We start from the raw sequence: 22,098 nt of genomic DNA, 5'->3' as shown, positions 1-22,098 counted from the left end.
GAAATTTAAGATGGAAGGAAGTAAATAATAATGGAAAATATATTTTTGATTAAAATTAAAATATCAAATTTTTTGTTTTATTTCAAAAATTCTCTTAAAAAAACCATATTATTTATGAGATAATTCAATATATACTATTTTGTATATTATTAAATAACTAAACTTTATAAAATTGAATAATTATTGATAAATACTTAATTGAAAAAATTTAATTATTTAATATGTATATAATATTAAAGAAAATGTATTAAAAACAAAAGTAACGAGATTGAACAATTTATCATCGATCCAAATCATTGACCGCCGCAAGGCCCGCTTGAGCAAGTGATTTCCGCCAGATCCGGAAGAAGTCGCTAACGCAGTTCTCGGCAAAAGGCAACATGTCCGCCTTCGCGGGAGAGGAAAGCGTGTCAATTATTAGTGCTTCAATTTTTTAGCGATTACAGCCGGACGAATGGCACCCACGTCAAGCTAGCCGCGCGAAATTGACCTCCACGGCGGTGAGGAGAGGAAAATGAGTTTCTCCGTGAAGAAGACCGGCGGCAGAATGTGGCACGAGGCACGCAAGCAGGAAAAGAAAATACGCGGCATGCTGGTCGATTATCGTCGCAGAGCGGAACGTAGACGGGACTACTATGAAAAAATCGTAAGAATCTGCGCGAAAATATGCGCGACGGATTTCTCCTTTCGTCTGATTTACGACAGATCGATGGGTCGCGCATTATTTTCACGGAATTTTTATGTATTTTCCTCTGTTCCTCGGTTAACCTTCATTATTGCTCCTTTTTTTGCTTCTCTTTTTTTTTATTTAAAGCTTAAGATATAATTGCGGAGGTATTGCTCGGACAAACGTAATAATCGAACGTTCTTGTGCTTCATTTTAGAAATCAGATCCTACTCAATTTCTCCAGCTGCACGGTAGACCGTGTAAGATACATTTGGATCCGGCAATAGCCGCTGCGGGTGACAGTCCTGCAAACATGTGAGTGTTGCAGTATGATATTAACCGTTAATTGTGCTCGTAAATCAACAGAGAATAATGTATTTTATTGACTAGGATGCCATGGCAAGGCAATGAAGACAATCTTATAGATCGTTTTGACGTACGAGCGCATCTGGATTGGATACCAGAGCCGCTAGATACTATCGATGTTGATATTGCTCTGACAAGCGAAGACAGACATATCAACTATGAACGCTACCGTATAATTGTGCAAAATGAATTTCTAGGCGGTACGTTGCTTGTCTTTCCCTCCGTTGTGCAGGGATCTCTTATCAGTCTTCCTTATGTCTTCACTCAAACGTCTCTTCTTCAGTGACTGAAGAAAAGTTTCTTCACCAAATACATTTGGAAGAACAGTTTGGTTCGTCAACAAAGTTGGATGCTGCAAAAGATAAAAAGAAATCTGCTAATAGCGCTGCCATCGGATATAATTATGAAACCGAAGAGCCGATACCTGAACCGGCAAAAACAACAGTGGATCCAGTTATATCGGAGGAAAAGGGAGATGATGAAGATAGCGATATAGATTTAGGTATCATTATTTTACTTAATGCAATGTTTAACATTGTTGACCGAGTATTTTGTACAGAAATTAACGCCTGTATTAGTTTCCGCGCCTCCGTTATTTTTTATACGGGTCAATGTTGAAACGTGAGTAAATATCAGTAATTTCTAAGTTTTGTTTATAATATACATAAGGTCAGAAAAAAAGCTATAACAGAAAGTGAAGGATAAACGCAATCACAAATCCAATAATACAAGCTCTAACAACTTTGCATAATGATTTAAACTGTATGTCCTTATAAAGTAAACTTCTAAAGTCACCCTATGGGCAATAAAAAAATTGCTGGTATACATCTCCGGTCAATAATGAGTTAATACGCCTTGAAATGTTACAAGAACAAAATTTTTTAATGTAATGTATTACTTTTTTTAGATATATGCGTGGACGTGTCTCAAATAGAACCATCTCAGGCACATGAGATGAATTTAGTAGCTCAAAAATATGGACTTCTAGGTGCTGATTACTTTAGCTTTTTAACACAAGATTTTGAAGAAGCTGAAACCTTGCGACAGGCCCGCAAGCAGGAGGAGGAGAAAGCTATGTACTCGGTAAATAATTACATTAAATCAAAACACAACTAATATATATTTTTATATTATATATTTATATAATATAAATAATATATTATAATTAAATGTCTGAAAATACGTCACGCTTTGATGTAAGAAAATGTTTTAATGTATGTTTTTCATTTTATATATAATAGGGTCGACGGTCGCGTAGAGAAAGGCGTGCATTCAGGGAAAAGAAGATGATAGGTCGCGTTATGAGTCCGCCTAGGTAATAACTAATTGCATTTACGCAAAAAATTAAATTAAATATTAAAATTAAATATTTTTTTACGTTATTACTTATATAAATTTCTCTATCTTCATCTCAGTTATGCAGCCAGGGAAAGCCCGGAGTATAATCCTTATAGAAAATCCTCTTCCAAATCGCGATCGCGATCCACATCACCTGTAAATACGGGACAGATTACTTACATCACAAGCTTCGGTGGGGAAGAAGAGACTCATGGTAGCACATCACATGTGTCTTCGTCAAATTCAAGAAAAGTCAATTATTCGTATCTCAGACGGCGGAGGTCGGACAGTCCTGCTTTCAACGATAGAACTGTCAGTAGAAAAATATCCAAGTCAAGGTCGAGAAGTTGTTCACGTTCCGTTAGTAGGACTAAGTCGTATAGGACACGTGACAGAAAACGAAGTGGATCTAGAATGAGGTAAGTTGCAAGATAAAAGAACTTATTGCATATTTATTGACATAATTAATGTTTTGCTTTCTAATATATCTAGTACTGAATCTTATTTCAGATCTAGACGCACACGCTCGAGACCTCGAAAGTATACGAGATCCCGCACAAGAAGTCGCACCAGACGATCCCGAACGCGAAGTAAATCACGATCGCGTTGTAGAAGTACCAGCAGATCTCGATCGCGTTCAGTTTCTCGATCGAGGTCAAGATCTAGATCACGCTCGCGTTTGAAGAGATCGAGGAGTTCGTCCTCGAGCAGCATATCGGCATCAAGATCGAGGTCTAAATCGCATAATAGGAGCCCATCTAGAGACAGCTATCGGAAAAGACGCTATTCGCTGTCGAAATCGAGATCCAAGTCTCGCTCGAGATCGAAGTCTCCATCAAGATCTAGATCGAGATCGAGAAGTCAATCTAGCTGTAAACGATCGCGAAGCGATGATAATAAGACGCCAGCACTGCCCAGGTGAAAATTTTTCGCAGGTTTATTCAAGAATCAAATTATTGTAACGTAAGTGTATAACTTATTTCATGTACAGGTATTATGGCCGACGTGGAAAATCGTCAAGTCTTGAGCTAGAGCTGTCTGATAACGAAGAAAAATCCAGTCCAGCAACACCGAAGACTCCGATAAATACAAGCGTGTAAGCATTTTATAAGCAGCGAACAATCTTAATTTATATTACATATATCAAGTTGTTGTGCGTGGACTTAATTTTTTCTGAATATTTCAGGAACAAGCCAAAAGCAGGGTTAAGTACAAATTCTGGTGGCGGACACAAAGTCAGTAAGAACCATAACGCTTTCTTAGTCACTTAACGCACAGAGAATAAAGACATACTTATATAAGTACCATGTCTATATAAGTATAATGTCTGTATGCCTTCCATCTGAACGAAGAACCTCAACAAGCGCGTCTTGTTTTCATTATATTACACTTCAGAATATGATGTGTCAACATCATATTCTACATTTATTTGTTTTATTTTTAATTCGTTCTGAAGCAGAATTTCAACGTATCGTTAGAGCCACAAAGAATTTGAGAATCTTTGAATCGTACTATCATCTTATTTTTGAGTTGACCGCTTTGTTATTATCTTTTTTCGTTCGTAATTGCATTCTATTAATCGTCTAATAAAGGAAATGGCAAATTTTTTGTGGTACATATATTCGGTTATATTCTATAATTGGTAATATATTAGTGCATACTACATATTGTACGTATAATGGGCACTAGATTTTTAAATTATACCAAAAATATCGAGCTCTTTCTCTATAGACTTTTAAGAGTTTTATATTTTTCAGTCGTTGAAAATTACACCCCAGGAGCGGCTTAAAAAGAAAATGCAGGCCCTGTTAAACAGACAGTGTAGGTTGATGTCTGAAAGAATGAGGAGTAATTCAGGAGTAATTCATAAAAGGCAAATGTAAAATAAATTTTTTTAGATAAAGCTGACAAGAAAGCCGAGCAGTTGAGAATCGAGAAGATGGAGCAACAGAGACAGGATCGGGAAGACGAGATTCGAGAAATGTCTTTGAAACTCCGCAGAAAGTGAATAATTTTTACCTTGTGATGCGGCGTGCGTCAACTTTTTAAGTTCGTCAACTTAAGTAGCAACGTGAATTCTGTTTCACTTTTCAGACAAAGAGAACGGAGACATCGTTACGAAGGCCACAGTTCCGACACGCGGTCTTCCGTGTCTCGTACACCAAGTCCGAGCCGTAGTCCGAGACACCATCCCGTACGTCGCGATAGGCGAGACATGGACGGCGATCGCGAGCGGGATAGGGAGAGAGATCGGCGCGATGATCGTGACCGGGGTAGAACAGAGTCGCGTAGAAGATACAGAGATTCACCGCTTCGTTCACTGAGTCCGAGGAACAATCGGTAAAATCCCTCGATTCTGACGCCTAAAGTTGCGATTGCCGAGTTGCACCGACAATTCGTATTTACTGGACTTTAGCGATTGTCTCTATTACGTAGTCCTGATTATTAACACAGAGAGCAGATTGATTGAGCACAGATCAATGCTGATTCGGTGCAATTAGATATAACGTAAATCTTGTATGCTCCTAAAGAAAAACCATGCCATTTTCCGTTATTCCAGAGGCCTAGTCGACTACTGACTTCAGGACACACGTTTAATCTTCCATCTAAAATGTTTTGAAATCGCTGATTCGAACATTTTCCGTTCAGTTGCATTCCTTCCTTAAATCGCTGTTAATGTCCGAGAGAATCGCATAATGAGGGAAAGGTATACGGACCTGCCGCAAGATTTGTTCTAAAATACGTCACGAATAACAATACAGCGCGACTTAATCTGCTTCATAATAATGATCAAATAAATGGAAGTATTTGTATGTTACTTCCGCTCGCACCGATTGAATTGCAATGCGTATGCGAGAAATTAGATGAATTGCGTGATAATAACTAATATCACGAGGATCATGTCTATAATTTTTATCTCACATGCAAAGCAAGAAGCATGAAAATATGATACTGTTGTATTATTTTAGAATTGAGTGTACACTCTTCGCTATGTATCTCTCATTGTTAAATAATTTTTCAATAATAAAGATGTTCATTTCGCAGCTGGGGTAAACGCTGACTACTTTCTATGCCTTCTATTACCGACATTACCGAAGGTAGAAGACCAAGGGATATGATATAATAACATCTTTATATATAATCTAAATTATTTTATTAAATCCGTTACCTGAAATACATATACTTATGTAAGCAAAGACGTATGTCTTTGGCGCACTATACGTTAATGATATGGAGCAAAATAGATGTTGGATCTTTCTCTCTCAAACAGAGAGAAAAAGAATGAGAAACTTAAATTTAAAAAATGGAAGTAAAATGAACCTAACATCGGTTATTTGAACGTGTTTGAATACAAAAACAAAATTCTGTAATTAATTTTAAATTAAATTTATAATCCGTATCATTCACTGGCGTATTAAAGGCAAATTGCTTCTACTGTTTTTGTTATGTCTCATCTGCCAGGATGTTATGGATAACGATCATGCAAAAATCCATATAACCTTTGACTAACACTGGAAGAGATATCTTTATAGTTGAACTTTTTAATTTTTCCTCTTTTTCTTTCTAACGTCTAGCAGGTTTCTCTCTGCGTCTAGTCATATATTTATTTCATTTTAAGTGCAGAAGGTATAACATGGTGCAGCTACAAAGAACAGAACCAGTAAACCAAAGTCAGCTGACTAGCGCGGTCTGCCAGTGGTAAACTCTGCCACCTGCTAGTGTTCTTTCTTTTTTTTTTGTGAATGTTTTTGAAAATGTGATAAGTGAAAATTTTCACCATTAACTTCACGTTCAAATTACATGATCGCTACCCTTGTCACCGTATTTTCAACTGATTGCTCTAGTTTTTTAATGGACTAATCGGCCGATTAAGTTAATCGGAGTTTGGTCAAAGTGGCTCTTTTTAGCATCTTTTCCTAATGCTCTTTCCAGTATTGTATGGTTAAATGAAGTGTACATATTCTATATAATCATTTATCAGTTTATCTGATAAGAGATTGTGTTTAGTCACAAATTATTTAGTCGAAAAACTTGAAGGTCAAAATGGCACCAATAAGATTTGCAATTTTAACCGGTAATAATATGTTATAATATGTGTATAACATTCACATGGAATATATTAAAGTAGCTTATATATTGATAAAAATTTAAAAGATTACAAAACGTTTTAGTCATGCACATATTTGAAGGTTAAATATGGTTACATACGTTACGTATATTAATAATAAGATAATTCCATATCTTTAATTGACAAGCTTGTATAATATATATACTGCACATTTTTTAAATTCTAATGATTCCATTATAATATTTCAGTAAGTGACACTTGTGCGAGAGGTGATAAAACAGATGAAAGTGGACCTGCATTAAAAGTATTTATCAACAGCGCAGATTCGACAGGAAATATTCTACTTCCAGGACACGTTTCTTACACTACTATTGTGGCTGATGATTTGACGTCAATAATGGTAACTATAAACATTTTAACAATATTTCTTGCATATTGTGATGGTGTGTTATTATACATCTATTTATACGGCATCTAGGAGAATCTAATCTTTTGGAGTGATGAAAATAAAGTTGACGTTATTCTCACTACTGGCGGTACTGGGTTTTCCGAAAGAGATGTTACACCTGAGGCGACCAAAAAAGTTATCCATAAAGAAGCTCCCGGATTGTCTTTAGCGATGCTCATGTCGAGCTTAAAAATAACTCCACTGGCGGTGCTTTCTCGGTAGAGTCTCAATTTTATTATACGTTATTATATTATATAAGGTTTCTATTTGCTTCGTAATTTCTTTAAAATTAAAACTTTTGATATGTTTTTAGAGCTGTGTGCGGAATACGAAACAAAACACTGATTGTTAATCTGCCTGGTTCACGTAAGGCTGCAATAGAGTGCTTGACTGCAATCGCACCTGCTATTCCGCACGCCGTAGATTTAATCTTGGATAATAAAGCGAAAATTAAAGATACGCATAACATTGTGCAACGTAATACCACATCTTGTTCGCATGATCATCTTTGTACAGTGAGATACTTTTTTCCGTCAGTATACAAAATAATGATTTTACGCGAATTGTGTAATACAATTAGATTATTTCAGGTGAATTTCGAGAATGTAGCAACGCGCCTTAGAGAATCCCCATTTCCTATGATTTCTGTCGAGGAAGCGGTGTGCATAATACGCACGAGTGTAGAGGAAAGAAGCGTTGAAACTGTGAATGTAAAAGATGCCTATGGCAGAATATTATCTGAGGACATATATTCCTATTGCAATTTGCCGCCATTTAGGGCTTCTATAAAAGATGGATATGCGGTGTTGGCAAGCGATGGAAAAGGCAGAAGGAAGGTGTTATGTGGTATAAAAGCAGGGACTGCAGTAAGTCACGTTAACCGATGCTCAATGCGACGCGAGAGAAAACAATAAAAGAAAACTTTTTCAGCCCGCTCTGGTGTCTCTTGAACCTGGCACTTGTGTACGCGTGAACACTGGAGCGCCTGTTCCCGACGGTAAACAACTGCAATTTGCTTGTTGATTTACTTATAAAAAATTTACTACTTTTTTTGCTTGGTTACAGAAGCGACGGTTGTACAAGTTGAAGATACAAAACTAATATTGAAGAGCGCTGATGATACGGAGGAGGACGAAATTGAAATAATGACTGAACCGAAAGAGGGACAAGATATTAGGTATAAGGCTCCCCATTGATTTTGTCATTCAAAATAGTTATATTTTATTCTTGACAAATTTATTTTCTTGATTATTTATTTGTTGAAGACCTGTCGGTTGCGATATAGAAAAGGGAAGTTTAGTGTTAAATTCATACACGAGTATTGGTCCGGTGGAATTAGGACTCCTAGTGGCTTGCGGCTGCAAACACGTTGCAGTTACTAAACTCCCTTGTATAGGTGTACTGTCCACTGGAGATGAATTGCAAGAAGCTGGAGAGCCTCTAGGACCAGGGCAGGTCTACGATAGCAACAGAATAACTTTAATCTCGCTATTAAAAGAGAATGGCTTCAATGCTTTGGATTGTGGAATTGCGACTGATGAGTATGTAAAGAATTTATCCTGATACACACACGTTGTATCATAATACTTTTTTTATTGATTGATATAGTGATTATAAATTATATGTAACTTTATTATTAATATAACCATTTTGCAGCGCGATGGATATGATAAGTAAAATCAAGGGAGCTTTAGAAAAAGTAGATGTATTTGTGACAACGGGCTCCGTGTCAATGGGCGATAGAGATTTGTTGAAGCCTATATTAGAGAGACATTTCAAAGCTACCATACATTTTGGTATTTTCTTTGTTTTTTTTTAACCATCTCTATGTTAATCATATCTAAAAATATGTTAAAATACATGTTTCTTACACGAACTATTAAATATATTTCAGGACGCGTAAATATGAAACCGGGAAAACCAACGACATTTGCAACGTGCACATTCTTAGGCAAAACCAAATATTTGCTATGCTTGCCGGGGAATCCGGTCTCTGCTACTGTTACCGCGCATTTATTCCTCTTACCCCTTTTGAACGAAATGCACGGCAACTTTTCGCAGCCAGTCATAGTGAGAGCTAAGGTTCGTAAGACCATCTTTATCTTGCAAAAACAGTAATGTACACGATATATAGAAAATATTGTTTTAACGTTACAGTTAACGTCGTCGTACAATTTGGACCCGCGTCCTGAATACGCAAGAGCGTATCTCGAATGGACTCACGAAGAGGTGCTCCCGATGGCCTACAGCACGGGAAATCAAATCAGTAGCAAGTTAATCAGTTGCAAAGGTGCTAACGCGCTCCTGATGCTGCCAGGGCGAACAGCGGAGAAACAGACGTTGAATGTAGGTGACATTGTGCCGGCGATGCTCATTGGTTTTAAATAAATAATAGAGATATACATTTAATATATAAACATATTTTGTCATATTGTTAGAAAATTATTTTTGGGATACTCTTGGGAGCTTTAGTCCTTTTGTTCAAAATAAAATCTTCATGAAAACTCCTGTGCCTATTCAGTATTTATTCTCATGTTACCTGCAGACTACTAAACTCTTTACAAAAGCTCTGCAATTACCTTTAATACGCGATATTAATTTTAGAATTAATAGAACTAAACTTTTTTTATTTTTGAATAAACATATGGAATAAATAAATTTTGCTCGCGTGACGCGGAGAGCGTAAGCTAAAATTCGTCAAACTTGTATGTGAGTTATGATCTATATCATGCCGATTATTTTCACTAAATTGTGTTGGAGTTATTTACCATGGAGATAGCTTACTCCACGTATACATGAGCCCATGAAAGAAAATATTTATGTCCCACTCTTGTAGCGCGCATTCCGAACGGCGAACACGATACATCGTGATATATGTGCTCACAATCGGATTGGCTGTACCCCCACTACCACCTCCAGTTCGCGCGCACGCGGTGAAACATAATTGGTCAGGACTTTGACTGCTTTATCACAGTATAAGCTTTATCGAAGGATCCAGTTTCATCTCGAAGCCGGTCTCTCGCGTTAGCGCGATTTTTGTCACTCCGTCGCTCGTGACGATTGCTCGACCGAATAACACTGGAATGTGCACAGTCTATTCAACTCCGTGAGTTGAAAACTTTCCGAGGGAGTAGGTAAGATAAAGTTGCTCTTTTTCTATTACATGTTTTCTAAACACATCCTGAATTCCCTTCGATTTCCTTTGGTATCATCTTCGGAAGTGAGTTGAAAAAAACAATTGACCTTCAGTAGTTCAGTGTAAAAGTGAAATTTGGGTTGGAATCAAGGTTTTGGGCTGCGGTCCACCGTCCACTTGACGCTACAAATGCTTCGAAGCATATTCCTCTTCTCTTTTCTTTCAATGAAGAAAGAAAGAGAAGAAGAACGCTCCAAAGTATTTGTAGCGTCACGTTGACCGTAGCTTCTATCACAAAGGATTAGCATGTTTCTTTTTGTTTCGCTGGAACTGAACTTTCTTTGGCCCATTTTTGGCTGCGTTCCGATATTCACTGTCAGTACTGAAAATCTATAGTGTACGTCACGTAAACTATAGATTTTCAGTACTTGCAGTACATATCGGAACGGAACGCAGCCTTTATCGACAAGTTTGCGCTTGCGGCGCTTGCGCATGTTCCAGTGACTAATTATAGCTCGCAGCTCGCAGCCAGCCGGGGGTGCTCAGGCTCAGCAGGGTTGTCACTTGTTGTCAGGGATCAGGATCAGGAGTATCGAGACTCATCGAGAGCCATTTTGTAAGGAGAAGAAAAGAAGTGACGAGTCTTAACCTCTAATAGTTAGATCCCTAACCTATCTTTTGTCGAATACTGTTTTGCTTACGCTGAAAGCGTTTACTATAGGAGGGTAGCTTTATTCTTGCCGGAAGAAATGCCGAAGAACAAAGGTAGAAATGCATTCTTCTTCTTTATGGCCGACTGGAGGAAACGTATGGAAGCGCAAGGTCGCAAGTTTCCTAACGGCTTCAAAGACGTTCAACAGGATCCGGACTGTAACGAGGAGTGGCAGGTAAATTGTTTACAAGAGGAGCAGGCATTAGTTCCGGGTTCCGGCAGACTTAATTTCTGACATCCTCGTTAAGTTGGTTGCCAGCGCTAAGTAACTTTTAACGCAGAATTAAGCGCTAATTAGACGCTAAAGTTGAATTGAGAGCTCCACATGTTCGGGCGGGAAACTAGATAAGGGGGAGGGGAACTGACTTAGCTTCAGGTTTGCTTTCTCTTTCCCACGTGTATATATAATTATCCAATAAATTATCTATAAATTGAACAAGGAAATATCCTAGAATTAGGTGCTAATTAAGTGTTCTACGAAATCATTAAAGTATATGGAAAATATAGTTTTCTTCTGTTCTGAGCATATACATTATTAAAATATTATCTGCTACATTTTTGTTTTTTAATAATAAATAACGCGTTATTTATGAGATCTTGTTAAAATAAAGAAAGATAATTATAATAACATTTGTGAAGATACATGTATATAAATAGATATAAATTGTTTTTAATAGTGAATTATATATCTCTAAGATAATAACTTTTTTTTATATTATAAAAAATATTAGTAACTACTATCATACATAAATGTTTAGAATAATACCTGCTATACATCAAAGATTTTTACGAAAAAGTTTATACATTTTTATAAAAAAATAAACATTTTAATTAATTGGACTTATTACATATTATGATAAAAGTAAAAATATAATTAAAAAATTTTGTTTAATTGGATTACTCATTAGGTTGTACGTTTCTTTAATGTATTTTGTAATAAAATAGATATTTTTTGTCAATAGAGTTTAACTAAGCAAGAAAAAGGTCCTTATGAAGCTATGGCCAAGCAAGATAAAGTCTCATCGCAAATAGGAAGCAAAGACAAGAAAACATCACTTGGAGAATCAATAAGTGCTCTTGAACAGAAAGAAAAGGAAGCACTGATGTTTATAAAAAATATGCAAGAAAATATCAAAGTAATAATCGACTCAGCTGTAAATCTTAATTGTACGTAATATTATATAATGTAATTTATTGTAGAAATTAATTTGAAAGTACATTATTGCACATTTGACACTTTTTACATTAATTTTGAAAGTTTTGAATTTTGTTTAAAAGATGCAAAAAGAATAACGAGTGTTATCAAATGGTATCATAATCTGTGCATAAAGTTTAGCAAGCTGTATTAATTTTCTCTGTTTGGATTGAACATCTTGCAAATATGAGCAATAATGCAACTCAAGTACAAATACATACTATATAAATGTAATATATTAAATTATTGTACCAAATAATACTTCTTTTTATTGCAGTTGTTTCACAATTGAAATTTTGTTTCGTACATGTTAACTGGTTTTTCACCAGACTTGTTAACAACACTTGCGAATATTTTCCGGCCGAATATGCATTTGGAGTTTTTTCGCTTGAGAATGGCATAGAAGAGGTGCATCATGCAATTGTTAGCGCTAAAATTCCGTTGGGATTTAGACGGGAAGCACTGGAGATGAGTGGGACCACTCATAACATACCTGTAGAATATCAAGGCGGAGATACTGACTTTGCTGTTATGTACGTAAAATTGGTGAATTTCCTAGAATCTAGGAAACTTGTGGATCAGTATCCTTATCTTTATACAACAAGAGGTCTCACACAAGCAGTACGGTCTTTGATAGGAAAACTGTGCGATGAAGCAGGTAAGTTCACCTTTATTACATATTTTAATAATTCCATATTTAATAACGATATAAGGTATAATTGATCATATAACGATATGATCAATTATACCTTTTTCTTTTTTTTTATCTACTGCAAGTTTAAAAAGTGATATTTAATATTTATTTTACTTTCATAAAGTAACATGTATATTTTAATTTGTAATTAAATCTAAATTGAGGCACTTCTTGTTGTACAATTAATGCTTTGTGTACCTTGTTTAAAGAAGGTACCTACCATCAATGGCATGGTTTGTTCTTCAATATCTTTCCTTTATCATTGCTACTGAATTTCTGTTTCATTATATATCTTTTTATATTAAGGAAAGGAGATAACACAACACCTCAACTTAGATAGTAAATATGAAAAATAGGTGAAAAAGTAATTTTATAAAAATAAAATTAATTTTCTTAAAGATAATTCTTTTTTTTACACCCAATAGAAATTTACTTCTTAAATACGCCTTAGATTAATACAATTATTTAAATAAATTTGTTCCTCTATTTTAGAACAAGATAAAGAACAGTTTAAAATTTATGATTTGGAATCATTGTTTATACACTTGGCAAATGAAGGCTACAAGAAAAGGAAAGACCGAGAAATACGGTTTATTCCTGCTTATGCTGAAAATATGTTTACACGCATTACATATATCTTTGAAAAAGGAATTGAATGTGATGTAGGCAATTTTATTACCTTATTTTATATTTTAAAGTATATTATATTCATAATATTATTTTATAACGTTTAGTTTCACAGATACGTTGATGGAGGGTCTGAATACTGCAGTAAAGCTGTGCTGTATCATTGGGCATGGACATTGTGCGATGAGTTTTGTGAACCATTTGGAGTCAATACGAAGCCAGGAATACATTATCCCAGCGGATCTGAATCTCGTTTATCTGAGATGGAAAATGTAATGAACAAATTGAAAATTGAACACGCTCCATCTACATCTGACTTTAATGCAGTTTTGTCTATGACAGGCGTAAGTATAATACATTAAAAATATACTACTGTAAGGATTTACGCACAAAAAGGCACATTGGCTGCGTTTGCTTTGGACGCTTTCGTGCTGAAAGCATTACTCTATTTTTTTCAACATTTAATGAGCCATAAAGATGGACTGACGCTTTCAGCACGAAAGCGTCCAAAGCGAACGCAGTATTATATGTACTTATTTAAATAGTTTTGCAAAATTTACATAATACTATGTTAATGATTTTTATTAATTATCTCGTAATAGGTAAGTGAACAACATAGATTGAAAGTTTCTAGTAGAACATCTGAAGAAGAACTGCGCCGTCGAACTGAATCAAAACCAGTACAAGTTATTGATTGTAGCAAGTTGCAAGAACCTGTTGGTAAATCTATTAACAAGGCTATTGATAAATTTGCTCCTATTGAGTCGCCTATTGAAGAAAAAAAATATGTGTCAAAATACGTATGTGTTCTTATATAATCTTTACATTAATCAAAAAATATGCTATTGTTTACTAATTTCATGTTTTTTTTTTTTTTTAGTTAAATGAAAAACCGTTGCGACCTCCAAATATTGATCGTAAGTTTGAAAATTTTTTTTAAATCATAGATGATTGAATATTTTATCCAATTTGTTCATTTTTTATTAATAAAATAGTTCTGCTGCATATAAAATAATATAAAATATCCATATTTTATTATAAATAATTATTTCTAGCATTCGCTTATTCTTCTATGGAAGATTTTCTTCTAAGAGATGATGAGAGCTTTCCTCCTATTGGTAAGTTAATATGTGATGTATCTATACAATTATATATGACATTATTTAGACCAATTGATTGTGTAATTTTTCAGTTGTATTACTCGCGAATAATTAAATGTTTGCATGTGTAGGTGGAAGAGGCGTGTCTATTAGATCTCGAAATCCACGAAATCCAAAAAAAGCGCCTTTAGGCAAAGGTAATGTTTTATTATCATAAATTTGTGTTAAACGATATAAATATATTCTTTGTGAGAATTTTATTTCAATTTCTCTATAGGACAAGGACACACATAAGCCAGATTTTTAAAAGGAGGCATAACAGATCTGATACAACTTCATCTGAGAACGGTATTTGTTTAACAGTTTATAACTGTTGATCAAGAAAATACGTTATTTCTAATATAATCATTTATTTTGCAATGGATATTATGATGCCAAAGATATTTTATTTTTATTTGACAATAGTATTTACATGAACATTTTTATGTACGTGTTAAACATTTATTTTGAAAAGAATATTTCCAACATATATTATATATATCTTCCGTTTATAAAATTTACATTTGTTTTAGAAAGAAAATAGATGATATAACATGATATAATATCTTTCAGATATATGAATTAGGCAACATTATGTTTTGTAACAATGCATATGTGATAAATTTTCTGTTTTATTTTTCTCATTATCTGTCATAATCATGATTTTTCTCTAGAAATTAGTAACGATTTTACTGCTAATAAAATATAATATTTGTAAAGAGAGAGTTTGTGTTGCAATGTAAGTTTCAAGAAATTTTACGAAAACGAATTTTTTTGTAATATTCTCTTAACATACTTATATTTTGAAAATATTTTTCAGTGAATGTAATACTAAATAAAATTTTTATATTAAATTTCAAATTTCAGGAATTAGATTTAATTATCATCCGTTTTTGTTACAAGATATTAATAAATTACTATTATCAAATAAATGAGAGTTATTCTACATATATATCGTAATAAATAAGGATTATATAATTGCTGTATTATAATATATAATTATTGTGATTAAATAAAATTGCTGTGTTCTCTAATTTTTCTTTCATTTTAATATTTTAATATTTCCAAAATTTTCTACACATTAAATTTTCTTCATATATTATTGGAATTGGTTATTTCGCAATTATTGCAATTTGTTATTTTTTATTTTAAATATTAAGATATATATAAATAACTAAGAAGTTTTTTGTGTATACAAGGAATTGGAGCAAAGACTATTAGAAGCGCATAATAAATAATTATCTCTCTTATATGGATGTCGGCATTGATGATCAGGAAATTGTTCAAAACGAAGTAAGGAACGCGTAGAAAGAAAAAAACTTTTTATTTGGATTTAAAGATCTATTATAGATCTAATTAAAGCATAGAGATTAAGGATGAATCGGGGTAAAACTACATGAAGTTAAGTAGAAAGAACACTTCATTTATGTTTTACTACAAGCTCGTATAAATACGTACATAACATAAGAGGTTCATAATCGCTTAGTGGAAGATACAAGCGTATAAATGTTTGATAATACAGTTACCATGTACAAAATTATGTATATCATATATGTATATATATATATATAAATACATACACTCATGCATGCATATGAAGTTATCCTAATTAGTCCTTGTGTAATCGTTAAATATAGGTGAAAGTGATTCGCGGACGCATAGGTGATCGGGAGAGGGTTCGTGTCTCGTGGGTGAGCGAAGGATTACCGTATAGTCAGAGTAAAAGCCAAGGGAGGTCCGTGATGGTTGTCGCCGGAAATGCACGCGGTATATGTCGTATTTTGGTAAGGTAGCCCGTGTCGAGCGGTTATTTGCGATAATTATTGTGCGGTGGCAAATATTGATTGCTAGCAGTGTCGCTACCGAAGCCGCCTCCAAAACCACCTCCGGGTCCGCCGAAACCGCCACCTCGACCTGTTGATGATAGATATATAAAGATTTATAACAATAATAACAATCTTTTCTGATCAGAAACATTTTTTCTGATTACAGATACATATTTTTTTAATTTATATAAATAAATAAATAAATATATATTATATATATAATTTCTACGATGAAAACGTGGATGTTTAGACAAAACTTTTTTCGAAGTGAGCAAATCATGTATTAATTTCATGCTATTACCAACAATTTCAAATTAATTAATTAAATAAACAAATTTCAAATTTTGCGAAAAAATGATTTACATAATAATTTTGTAGGTCCATATTCTCAACTCTCTTTTATTGATAAAAGCGCGCTTTTATCGATAAAAGACAGTTAAATTCAAATTTTGCGTGCATACGCGTTGAATTGTTTTATGTTTTAATATCGCATTATTTATTTTATGATCTAATAAGCTGTGCAATTATTCCAATGCAATGTGACTTTATATAATATTCTGCGCGTATATTATTATTGTGTTCCGTGCGATATACTGACCTCCTTGATAACCGCCGCCTGGATATCCACCACCGGGATACCCTCCCGGACCACCACGAGAATACTGAGCTTGTCCTTCATACTGAACCTCCGCGTTGTATCCGTTCACATCGTCAGCCATGTACCGAACGATTTGCGTTCTCGAGTCCGGCAACAGAACTCTGTACTCTCCTTGAACGACATTACCGTCGCTGCTCTCGCGCTGAGAGTAATCGTTGCCGCTCGGCGGATCGACGACCTCGTATTGGAAGCTGTACGGCTGCGGCTACAAAATATATTATGTTTAATAAACTATCGTTGTATGTATAACGAACGAAAAGGTGAGAAGCAGGAGTGTAACGTATAGGGAGATAAAAAGCATTATTGAATAATTAACCGTCAAACACACATGTGGGATTATGGTAACGTTTGAAACAGAATTTCCGCCAGAAGTTTCATGTCATTTTCATCTATATATTCTTTTTCCTCATTGTTTGGTGTATCGATTAAAAAGAAAAAGGACTTTGAAGAAAACTCTGAATTACGCTAATCCATGTATACGGTATTAAACGGGTGGCCCAGGAAGTGAGGTATTTGAGGGTTAATTATCCAAATTCTCGAGCTTTGCTAAATAAAAAATATTTCTGAGCCATACACCGCTCTGCAAAGTTATCGTCTATCTTTCTAAATTTCAAATACATACAAATAAATATCTGAAATGTTAATAGTATAACGACATAACGTAAAACTTGATGATGATATCTTTTTGAAAAGCAACTCTCCAGGATGTTATCTTCTTTTACTGTCCAGCCTGTTTGGAAATTGAAGAATACATTGAAAATAATTTTTACCCTTCCGCCGTCGCGTCCGCCGTATCCTCCGTATCCTCCTTGGAATCCTCCGGCACCGCCGTCTTGGTATCCACCGCTGCCACCCTCGCCGAACTGCGGATATCTGTACGACGGTCCAGCTCCTCCGAATCCAGCTGCCGAACCCGGTCTGCCGAAGGAGTCGCCGGCGCCGCCTCCGCCGCCGCCGCTTCCAGGGGGACCGTAAGCCTGGGTAGGTCTCCCCCGGTAACTGCCGATGCCGAAGTCGCCACCGCGGCCGCCACCCCCGAAACCCCCGGCGTCACCTGCGTAACCACCACCGAATCCACCGCCGCCGCCACCCGGTCGGTTGTACTGATATCCTCCGGCACCTGCGCCACCCCCCGGCAGGAGACCCGCCAGGACGTCGCTGCCGATGCACGACAGCACCAAGACCAGCTTGGCCAACTGCAATCAGAGAGGAGAGATTCTGCGGCTTTTGCGACGAGATGGGTGAGTAGCGAATTATGATAATGAAGCATGATCGTTACATCAGATTAATATACAAGTCCTGCGCATTTACTACGCGTGTTTTGCTTGGAAAATACATGCATGACGATGTAATAAAAGCGGATCAATTAGGGTAAATGCGATATCGGAGTGCTTTTCGATGAGTAAGCGAAAAGTAATGTTTAATCATAAAATCATTAAAATTGATGACAACCCGACGACAACTTGTTTGCCGAATATTGCAAAATCGCTAGGGAATGTTGATTATATCACTGATTTCCGGTCTTGACTCAATAGAATTTTTTTATTCCGAAGGAGAGTGTGCATGTCAATGGAGGTCATCTCGAGGGAGATGACCGGAGATGTTGCGGGACCGAGATGGTGGACATTGCGGTGTCCGCTGCGATAATCGCGTGTGCGCCGCCGAGGGAAAGTGGGGCACAATCAGGCATCCCTCCGTTTATATGCGGTTATGATGTTCGACATCACGTAGCGAGGGAATACACCGGTACCGCTCTGTCGATGCGGAATCTCGATTACATTAATTATATCGTTCGCGACAAAAAAAAAGAGTCAAAGATTTTATCATGTTTATTACCGATCAAGTTCCAGATAGCATCAAACACACCAAAGAGTGCTAAAAGACTTTTTGTGAGACGTTTTCAAGCATCGTTCTCTTCGATTCTTATCTCGGATCTCATCTCCCCGTATATACGTGACAATTTGTTCACGTGATTAATTATTGAATTTCTTAATCGGCTTTTGCCACAACAACGTTGCGATACGCAAGCAAAGGCAGAAACTGCATAATGTGACCGGGATAAGTTGCAACATTTGTCATATAAATGTCGCACCTTTCACGGCTGTGACGCGTTGTCACCAAGTTGAGAGTCATCGCCGGCACAATGGAAGATAATTGCGAATCTTGTTGCATACGCGCATCACACAAGCGTTTTGTTAAAGAGTCCAGATTAGCGATCACCGCGTTGCAATTTATTCCTGTTACAACTACTTCCATTTTCTCCTATTAAGCAAACTTAAAAAGCTGTCTGTTACGATTGCTTGTTCATTCATACTTTATCAAAAGATATTTTGTTCGTAAGAATAATGAGAGAGAAAGGCAGCTATTAACAACTTATAGATACTTATAAGATTATTAGGTAAATGATCGATTATAAAGAGCCTTTGACTTGCACTTTTTTTTTCATATGCGAGACAGAGAACTGTCTTTGAATTTTCTATTGTTTATCAGAACAACGGAGTTTTATAAAACATAAATTATTATAGTTAAGGCATTTTAAACTTTATCTCGACGAATAAATTACGGGGTAAAAATAAAACTCAGGCAACAGAGGTACATCATAAATAGACTGATCCTGATTACGCTTTTTAATTCTTTCCAACCAAAATAATGTGGTAAAAAGGAGAAATATTTTTTTTCTAATATTCTTAACCTTTTATATAAAAAAAAGACAATTATAAAAATAATTAATAAAATAATTCAAGAGTAATAAATGACAAAAATTAATGTAATGGGGAACAAAATTTTTAATAAGTAAACTTCTACACCAAAATTGATCGTTAGTAATATTTAGAATTACTAAATTACTAAGTTAATTGTTATAAAACTCGTCAGCGGACTATTGCATTTTGTAGCGGAAAGGGTTAAAGCGATTCGCTCGCGGTACTATCTGCTGGTGCCTACCTGGTGGCAATTCATATTGCTGTAGGACCGAAGACACGAAGCGAACTGAGAAGATGATCCATCGGGGAGTTTATATACCGCGCAGACCCTTTGTTACAGTTTATCCTTCGTACTGCATATCCATGTATTAACCGACGTATTAGAATGACCGGCCGCACTGTGGGAGGGTGTGGGAGGCGGAGAGGTGCGCATCTTCCCTTCACTCCGTGTGATGCATTATGGGAAGAGATAGCCCGTTGATGACTGAAATGGCTTTAAAATTTTAATTGGGGCTACGCACGTGACTTTCGGTTTCTCGATCGGGTCATCCTCGCACGGTGGAGCATACCTTGCGTCCGGGAGCGCCCGCGCCGCGTAGAAATCGATTTCCGACACGTGGAGCTACGGTGTCGAAAAAAATCCGAATCACACCGGTTTTTAGCGCGAAATGAATATCAAGCTAATTAACGAAATACGCCGCTTAGAACAGCTGGAAGATTACTGTTTGGATGAGTCTGATTGGTCGAATTAATTTCCTGCGATTAAAAAAGCTAAAATGCATGCGTATTCATATGTTTGACGTTTGGATGAGAAAACCCTTAGTTATTAGCACAGTTTATATTGTATACAATTAAATTTTTTATTAATAATAATAAGTGAAACAGGACCAAAACGATACAATCAATTTAGAGAAAACCACATTTACGGTCAGGATCTTGGGCTAATAATATTATTCGTGAATTTTATACAATTCGTCGCCCTAGCAAACCACACGCTGTCACTTTCGGACTTGAAAAAAGAAAAACGTAGGCTTCTCTAAAACTAGAACAGTATCATCACATAATTAAATTGATAATCAATTTAATCACACTAATACAAATCTTTAGAATATTAGATTAAATTTTTTATTACATTATAAGTACATATACTTATTTGAGAATATTATATTATTTTGATATTGAACGTACGTTGTATATAAATTGATTAGAATCAACAGTTGGGCGTGAAAAAAGTGATAGGATAGTGAAAGGTATGACATATTTTAAATTTGCAATTATGATCACTCGAGCATTTTCTTACATGTATATAGAATAAGAATTTTGCACGGGTATTATGCATAGGGAATCAAAGCGTAACATATTAGTGTTCGTAAAAGAAGGCAAAAGAATTAGGAACGCGTATCTTAAGCCAATAACTATCTATTCCACGCAAAATTAGAGCTTAAAATTGAACACTTGAAATTTCCACAGTAATTTATCGATGACACGGTTTCGCCAGGCATTAATCTCCAATCTCCATGCGAAATGCATCACAGGGATATATCCGCTAAAAAAAAGTTATGCGTCCGCATTCCTGCGGACTTTCAAACATATATTATATACGCGAATAAAATCGAAAGGACAATTAAATCTTGTCGGACAGTGATAGGCCATTAAGAAAAGAAGAAAAAAAGAAGGCATTTCCGTAACGAGAGTGTGAGCTTCTTTAAAACTATCGCGATCATCGTCGGACGGATTGGGCAATCAGCCTCCGTCGCGGCGCGCGGACGTACTTATATTTTCGACATCGTTACTCCTCGTGTAATAAAAAGAATCCCAGGCACGTGGCGGCGCAGAACGCGTCCGAGACGCGTTGCACGCGCGAGCAAGAATGCGATTGCACACGCTGCGCCGCGCCGGCCGCGGAGGTAGCTCTTAGGAAAATTCGCTGGTGCATCTGCCGCGCGCCGGCGGGCTCCCCCCGCGATCCTCGACACATTTTCCCGCGTCCCGTCCGCGCGGGAAGCGCTAGATCCTACCTGGGGTGCCCCCTTTTACCCCCCTACGGCTGATTCGATCCCGAAGACGGCCTTCGAAATACGACGCCGCACTTTCGAACCGTCTGATCGGATGAAAAAAAAGGCGCCTCGCGTGCGCGCGGGGGGCAACGCTGATCTCATCCTTCGGACCCCGAAGTGTATCGAACCAATTACCGAGTTTGTAGTTATACGAATGAAAGGTGGATGTGAAGAAATACGCCTGCCGGTAATCGGACCAAAGCGGTTGGTAGAGAGACGCGACGTGAGGATGAGTGGGATATAAATCCAATCCTATTCGGTATGCCGTCGCGCGCCGCGCCGTTTAGATCGCGAGAGGCGCTTGCTCGATCCGTGGAAGATATAGAGGAGGCTCGCATAAATCTCGGTGGCGACGACTTATGCAAACGTTTAACAAATTTACGGGTAATCCGACGTCACCCGTGCCGCGAGTGCGAGTGACGTCTCAATACGGCGATTTTCGCGATTTAATTTTACGAGAGATA

The 22,098-nt window shown here is 36.4% G+C and overlaps 4 protein-coding genes and 1 long non-coding RNA gene across 7 annotated transcripts; 3 read left to right on the top strand and 2 right to left on the bottom strand.

Moving 5' to 3' along the window:
• The first annotated feature begins 358 nt into the window (after positions 1-358).
• Positions 359-5,426, top strand: LOC139810913 (CLK4-associating serine/arginine rich protein). 2 transcript variants are annotated; one of them, XM_071774817.1, is made up of 14 exons: positions 360-646; positions 885-982; positions 1,058-1,233; positions 1,317-1,535; positions 1,941-2,116; positions 2,275-2,348; positions 2,449-2,790; positions 2,882-3,289; positions 3,363-3,467; positions 3,558-3,606; positions 4,129-4,192; positions 4,270-4,375; positions 4,466-4,711; positions 4,932-5,426. In XM_071774817.1, the coding sequence occupies exons 1-14, from the start codon at positions 515-517 to the stop codon at positions 4,948-4,950; spliced, it is 2,214 nt and encodes a 737-aa protein (XP_071630918.1). In that variant the 5' UTR covers positions 360-514; the 3' UTR covers positions 4,951-5,426. The 2 variants fall into 2 exon arrangements, with proteins under 2 accessions (XP_071630919.1, XP_071630918.1); XM_071774818.1 differs by lacking the exons at positions 4,466-4,711; positions 4,932-5,426 and having other exon boundaries at positions 359-646; positions 3,558-3,610.
• A 473-nt stretch (positions 5,427-5,899) lies between these two features.
• Positions 5,900-9,393, top strand: Cin (Molybdenum cofactor synthesis protein cinnamon). Its single transcript, XM_071774819.1, has 11 exons — positions 5,900-6,446; positions 6,689-6,840; positions 6,919-7,106; positions 7,202-7,403; positions 7,479-7,754; positions 7,819-7,885; positions 7,954-8,065; positions 8,154-8,429; positions 8,545-8,684; positions 8,783-8,970; positions 9,046-9,393. The coding sequence occupies exons 1-11, from the start codon at positions 6,416-6,418 to the stop codon at positions 9,274-9,276; spliced, it is 1,863 nt and encodes a 620-aa protein (XP_071630920.1). The 5' UTR covers positions 5,900-6,415; the 3' UTR covers positions 9,277-9,393.
• LOC139810918 (uncharacterized) lies at positions 8,205-9,798 on the bottom strand. Its single transcript, XR_011731514.1, has 2 exons — positions 9,657-9,798; positions 8,205-8,345 (listed from the first exon to the last, which is right to left on the bottom strand). It is a non-coding gene; the product is annotated as an uncharacterized lncRNA (long non-coding RNA).
• An 81-nt stretch (positions 9,799-9,879) lies between these two features.
• On the top strand, positions 9,880-15,984 carry LOC139810915 (protein maelstrom 2-like). Of its 2 annotated transcripts, none has more exons than XM_071774821.1 (12): positions 9,880-10,022; positions 10,526-10,640; positions 10,746-10,911; positions 11,699-11,903; positions 12,209-12,589; positions 13,118-13,287; positions 13,360-13,596; positions 13,855-14,052; positions 14,133-14,169; positions 14,308-14,370; positions 14,484-14,549; positions 14,630-15,984. In XM_071774821.1, exons 3-12 carry the CDS (start codon positions 10,774-10,776, stop codon positions 14,644-14,646), a joined length of 1,512 nt encoding a protein of 503 aa, XP_071630922.1. In that variant the 5' UTR covers positions 9,880-10,022; positions 10,526-10,640; positions 10,746-10,773; the 3' UTR covers positions 14,647-15,984. The 2 variants fall into 2 exon arrangements, with proteins under 2 accessions (XP_071630922.1, XP_071630921.1); XM_071774820.1 differs by having other exon boundaries at positions 10,734-10,911.
• Positions 15,985-16,131: 147 nt separating this feature from the next.
• On the bottom strand, positions 16,132-20,482 carry LOC139810917 (uncharacterized). The gene is given in 6 exon segments (XM_071774822.1): positions 16,132-16,305; positions 16,816-17,080; positions 17,646-18,071; positions 19,819-19,844; positions 19,847-19,953; positions 19,955-20,482. Coding segments are annotated over 6 exon segments (987 nt in total). The 5' UTR covers positions 20,011-20,482; the 3' UTR covers positions 16,132-16,198.
• Between the last annotated feature and the right edge of the window lie 1,616 nt (positions 20,483-22,098).

This window comes from Temnothorax longispinosus, chromosome 4 (assembly GCF_030848805.1).
Source record: "Temnothorax longispinosus isolate EJ_2023e chromosome 4, Tlon_JGU_v1, whole genome shotgun sequence".
Classification (NCBI taxonomy): Eukaryota; Metazoa; Arthropoda; class Insecta; order Hymenoptera; family Formicidae; genus Temnothorax; species Temnothorax longispinosus.
This window is presented reverse-complemented; position numbering and strand designations above follow the sequence as displayed.

Bases quoted from the DNA above. Each gene is read 5' to 3' on its own strand.
- Cin (XM_071774819.1), top strand. From the start codon at position 6,416: ATGGCACCAATAAGATTTGCAATTTTAACCG. The intron at 6,841-6,918 runs GTAACTATAAAC...TACGGCATCTAG, and splicing joins ATGATTTGACGTCAATAATG to GAGAATCTAATCTTTTGGAG. The intron at 8,971-9,045 runs GTTCGTAAGACC...TTAACGTTACAG, and splicing joins CAGTCATAGTGAGAGCTAAG to TTAACGTCGTCGTACAATTT.
- LOC139810913 (XM_071774817.1), top strand. From the start codon at position 515: ATGAGTTTCTCCGTGAAGAAGACCGGCGGCAGAATGTGGCACGAGGCA. The intron at 983-1,057 runs GTGAGTGTTGCA...TTTATTGACTAG, and splicing joins GGTGACAGTCCTGCAAACAT to GATGCCATGGCAAGGCAATG. The intron at 3,290-3,362 runs GTGAAAATTTTT...TTTCATGTACAG, and splicing joins AAGACGCCAGCACTGCCCAG to GTATTATGGCCGACGTGGAA.
- LOC139810915 (XM_071774821.1), top strand. From the start codon at position 10,774: ATGCCGAAGAACAAAGGTAGAAATGCATTCTTCTTCTTTATGGCCGAC. The intron at 12,590-13,117 runs GTAAGTTCACCT...CCTCTATTTTAG, and splicing joins AAAACTGTGCGATGAAGCAG to AACAAGATAAAGAACAGTTT. The intron at 14,371-14,483 runs GTAAGTTAATAT...TTGCATGTGTAG, and splicing joins TGAGAGCTTTCCTCCTATTG to GTGGAAGAGGCGTGTCTATT.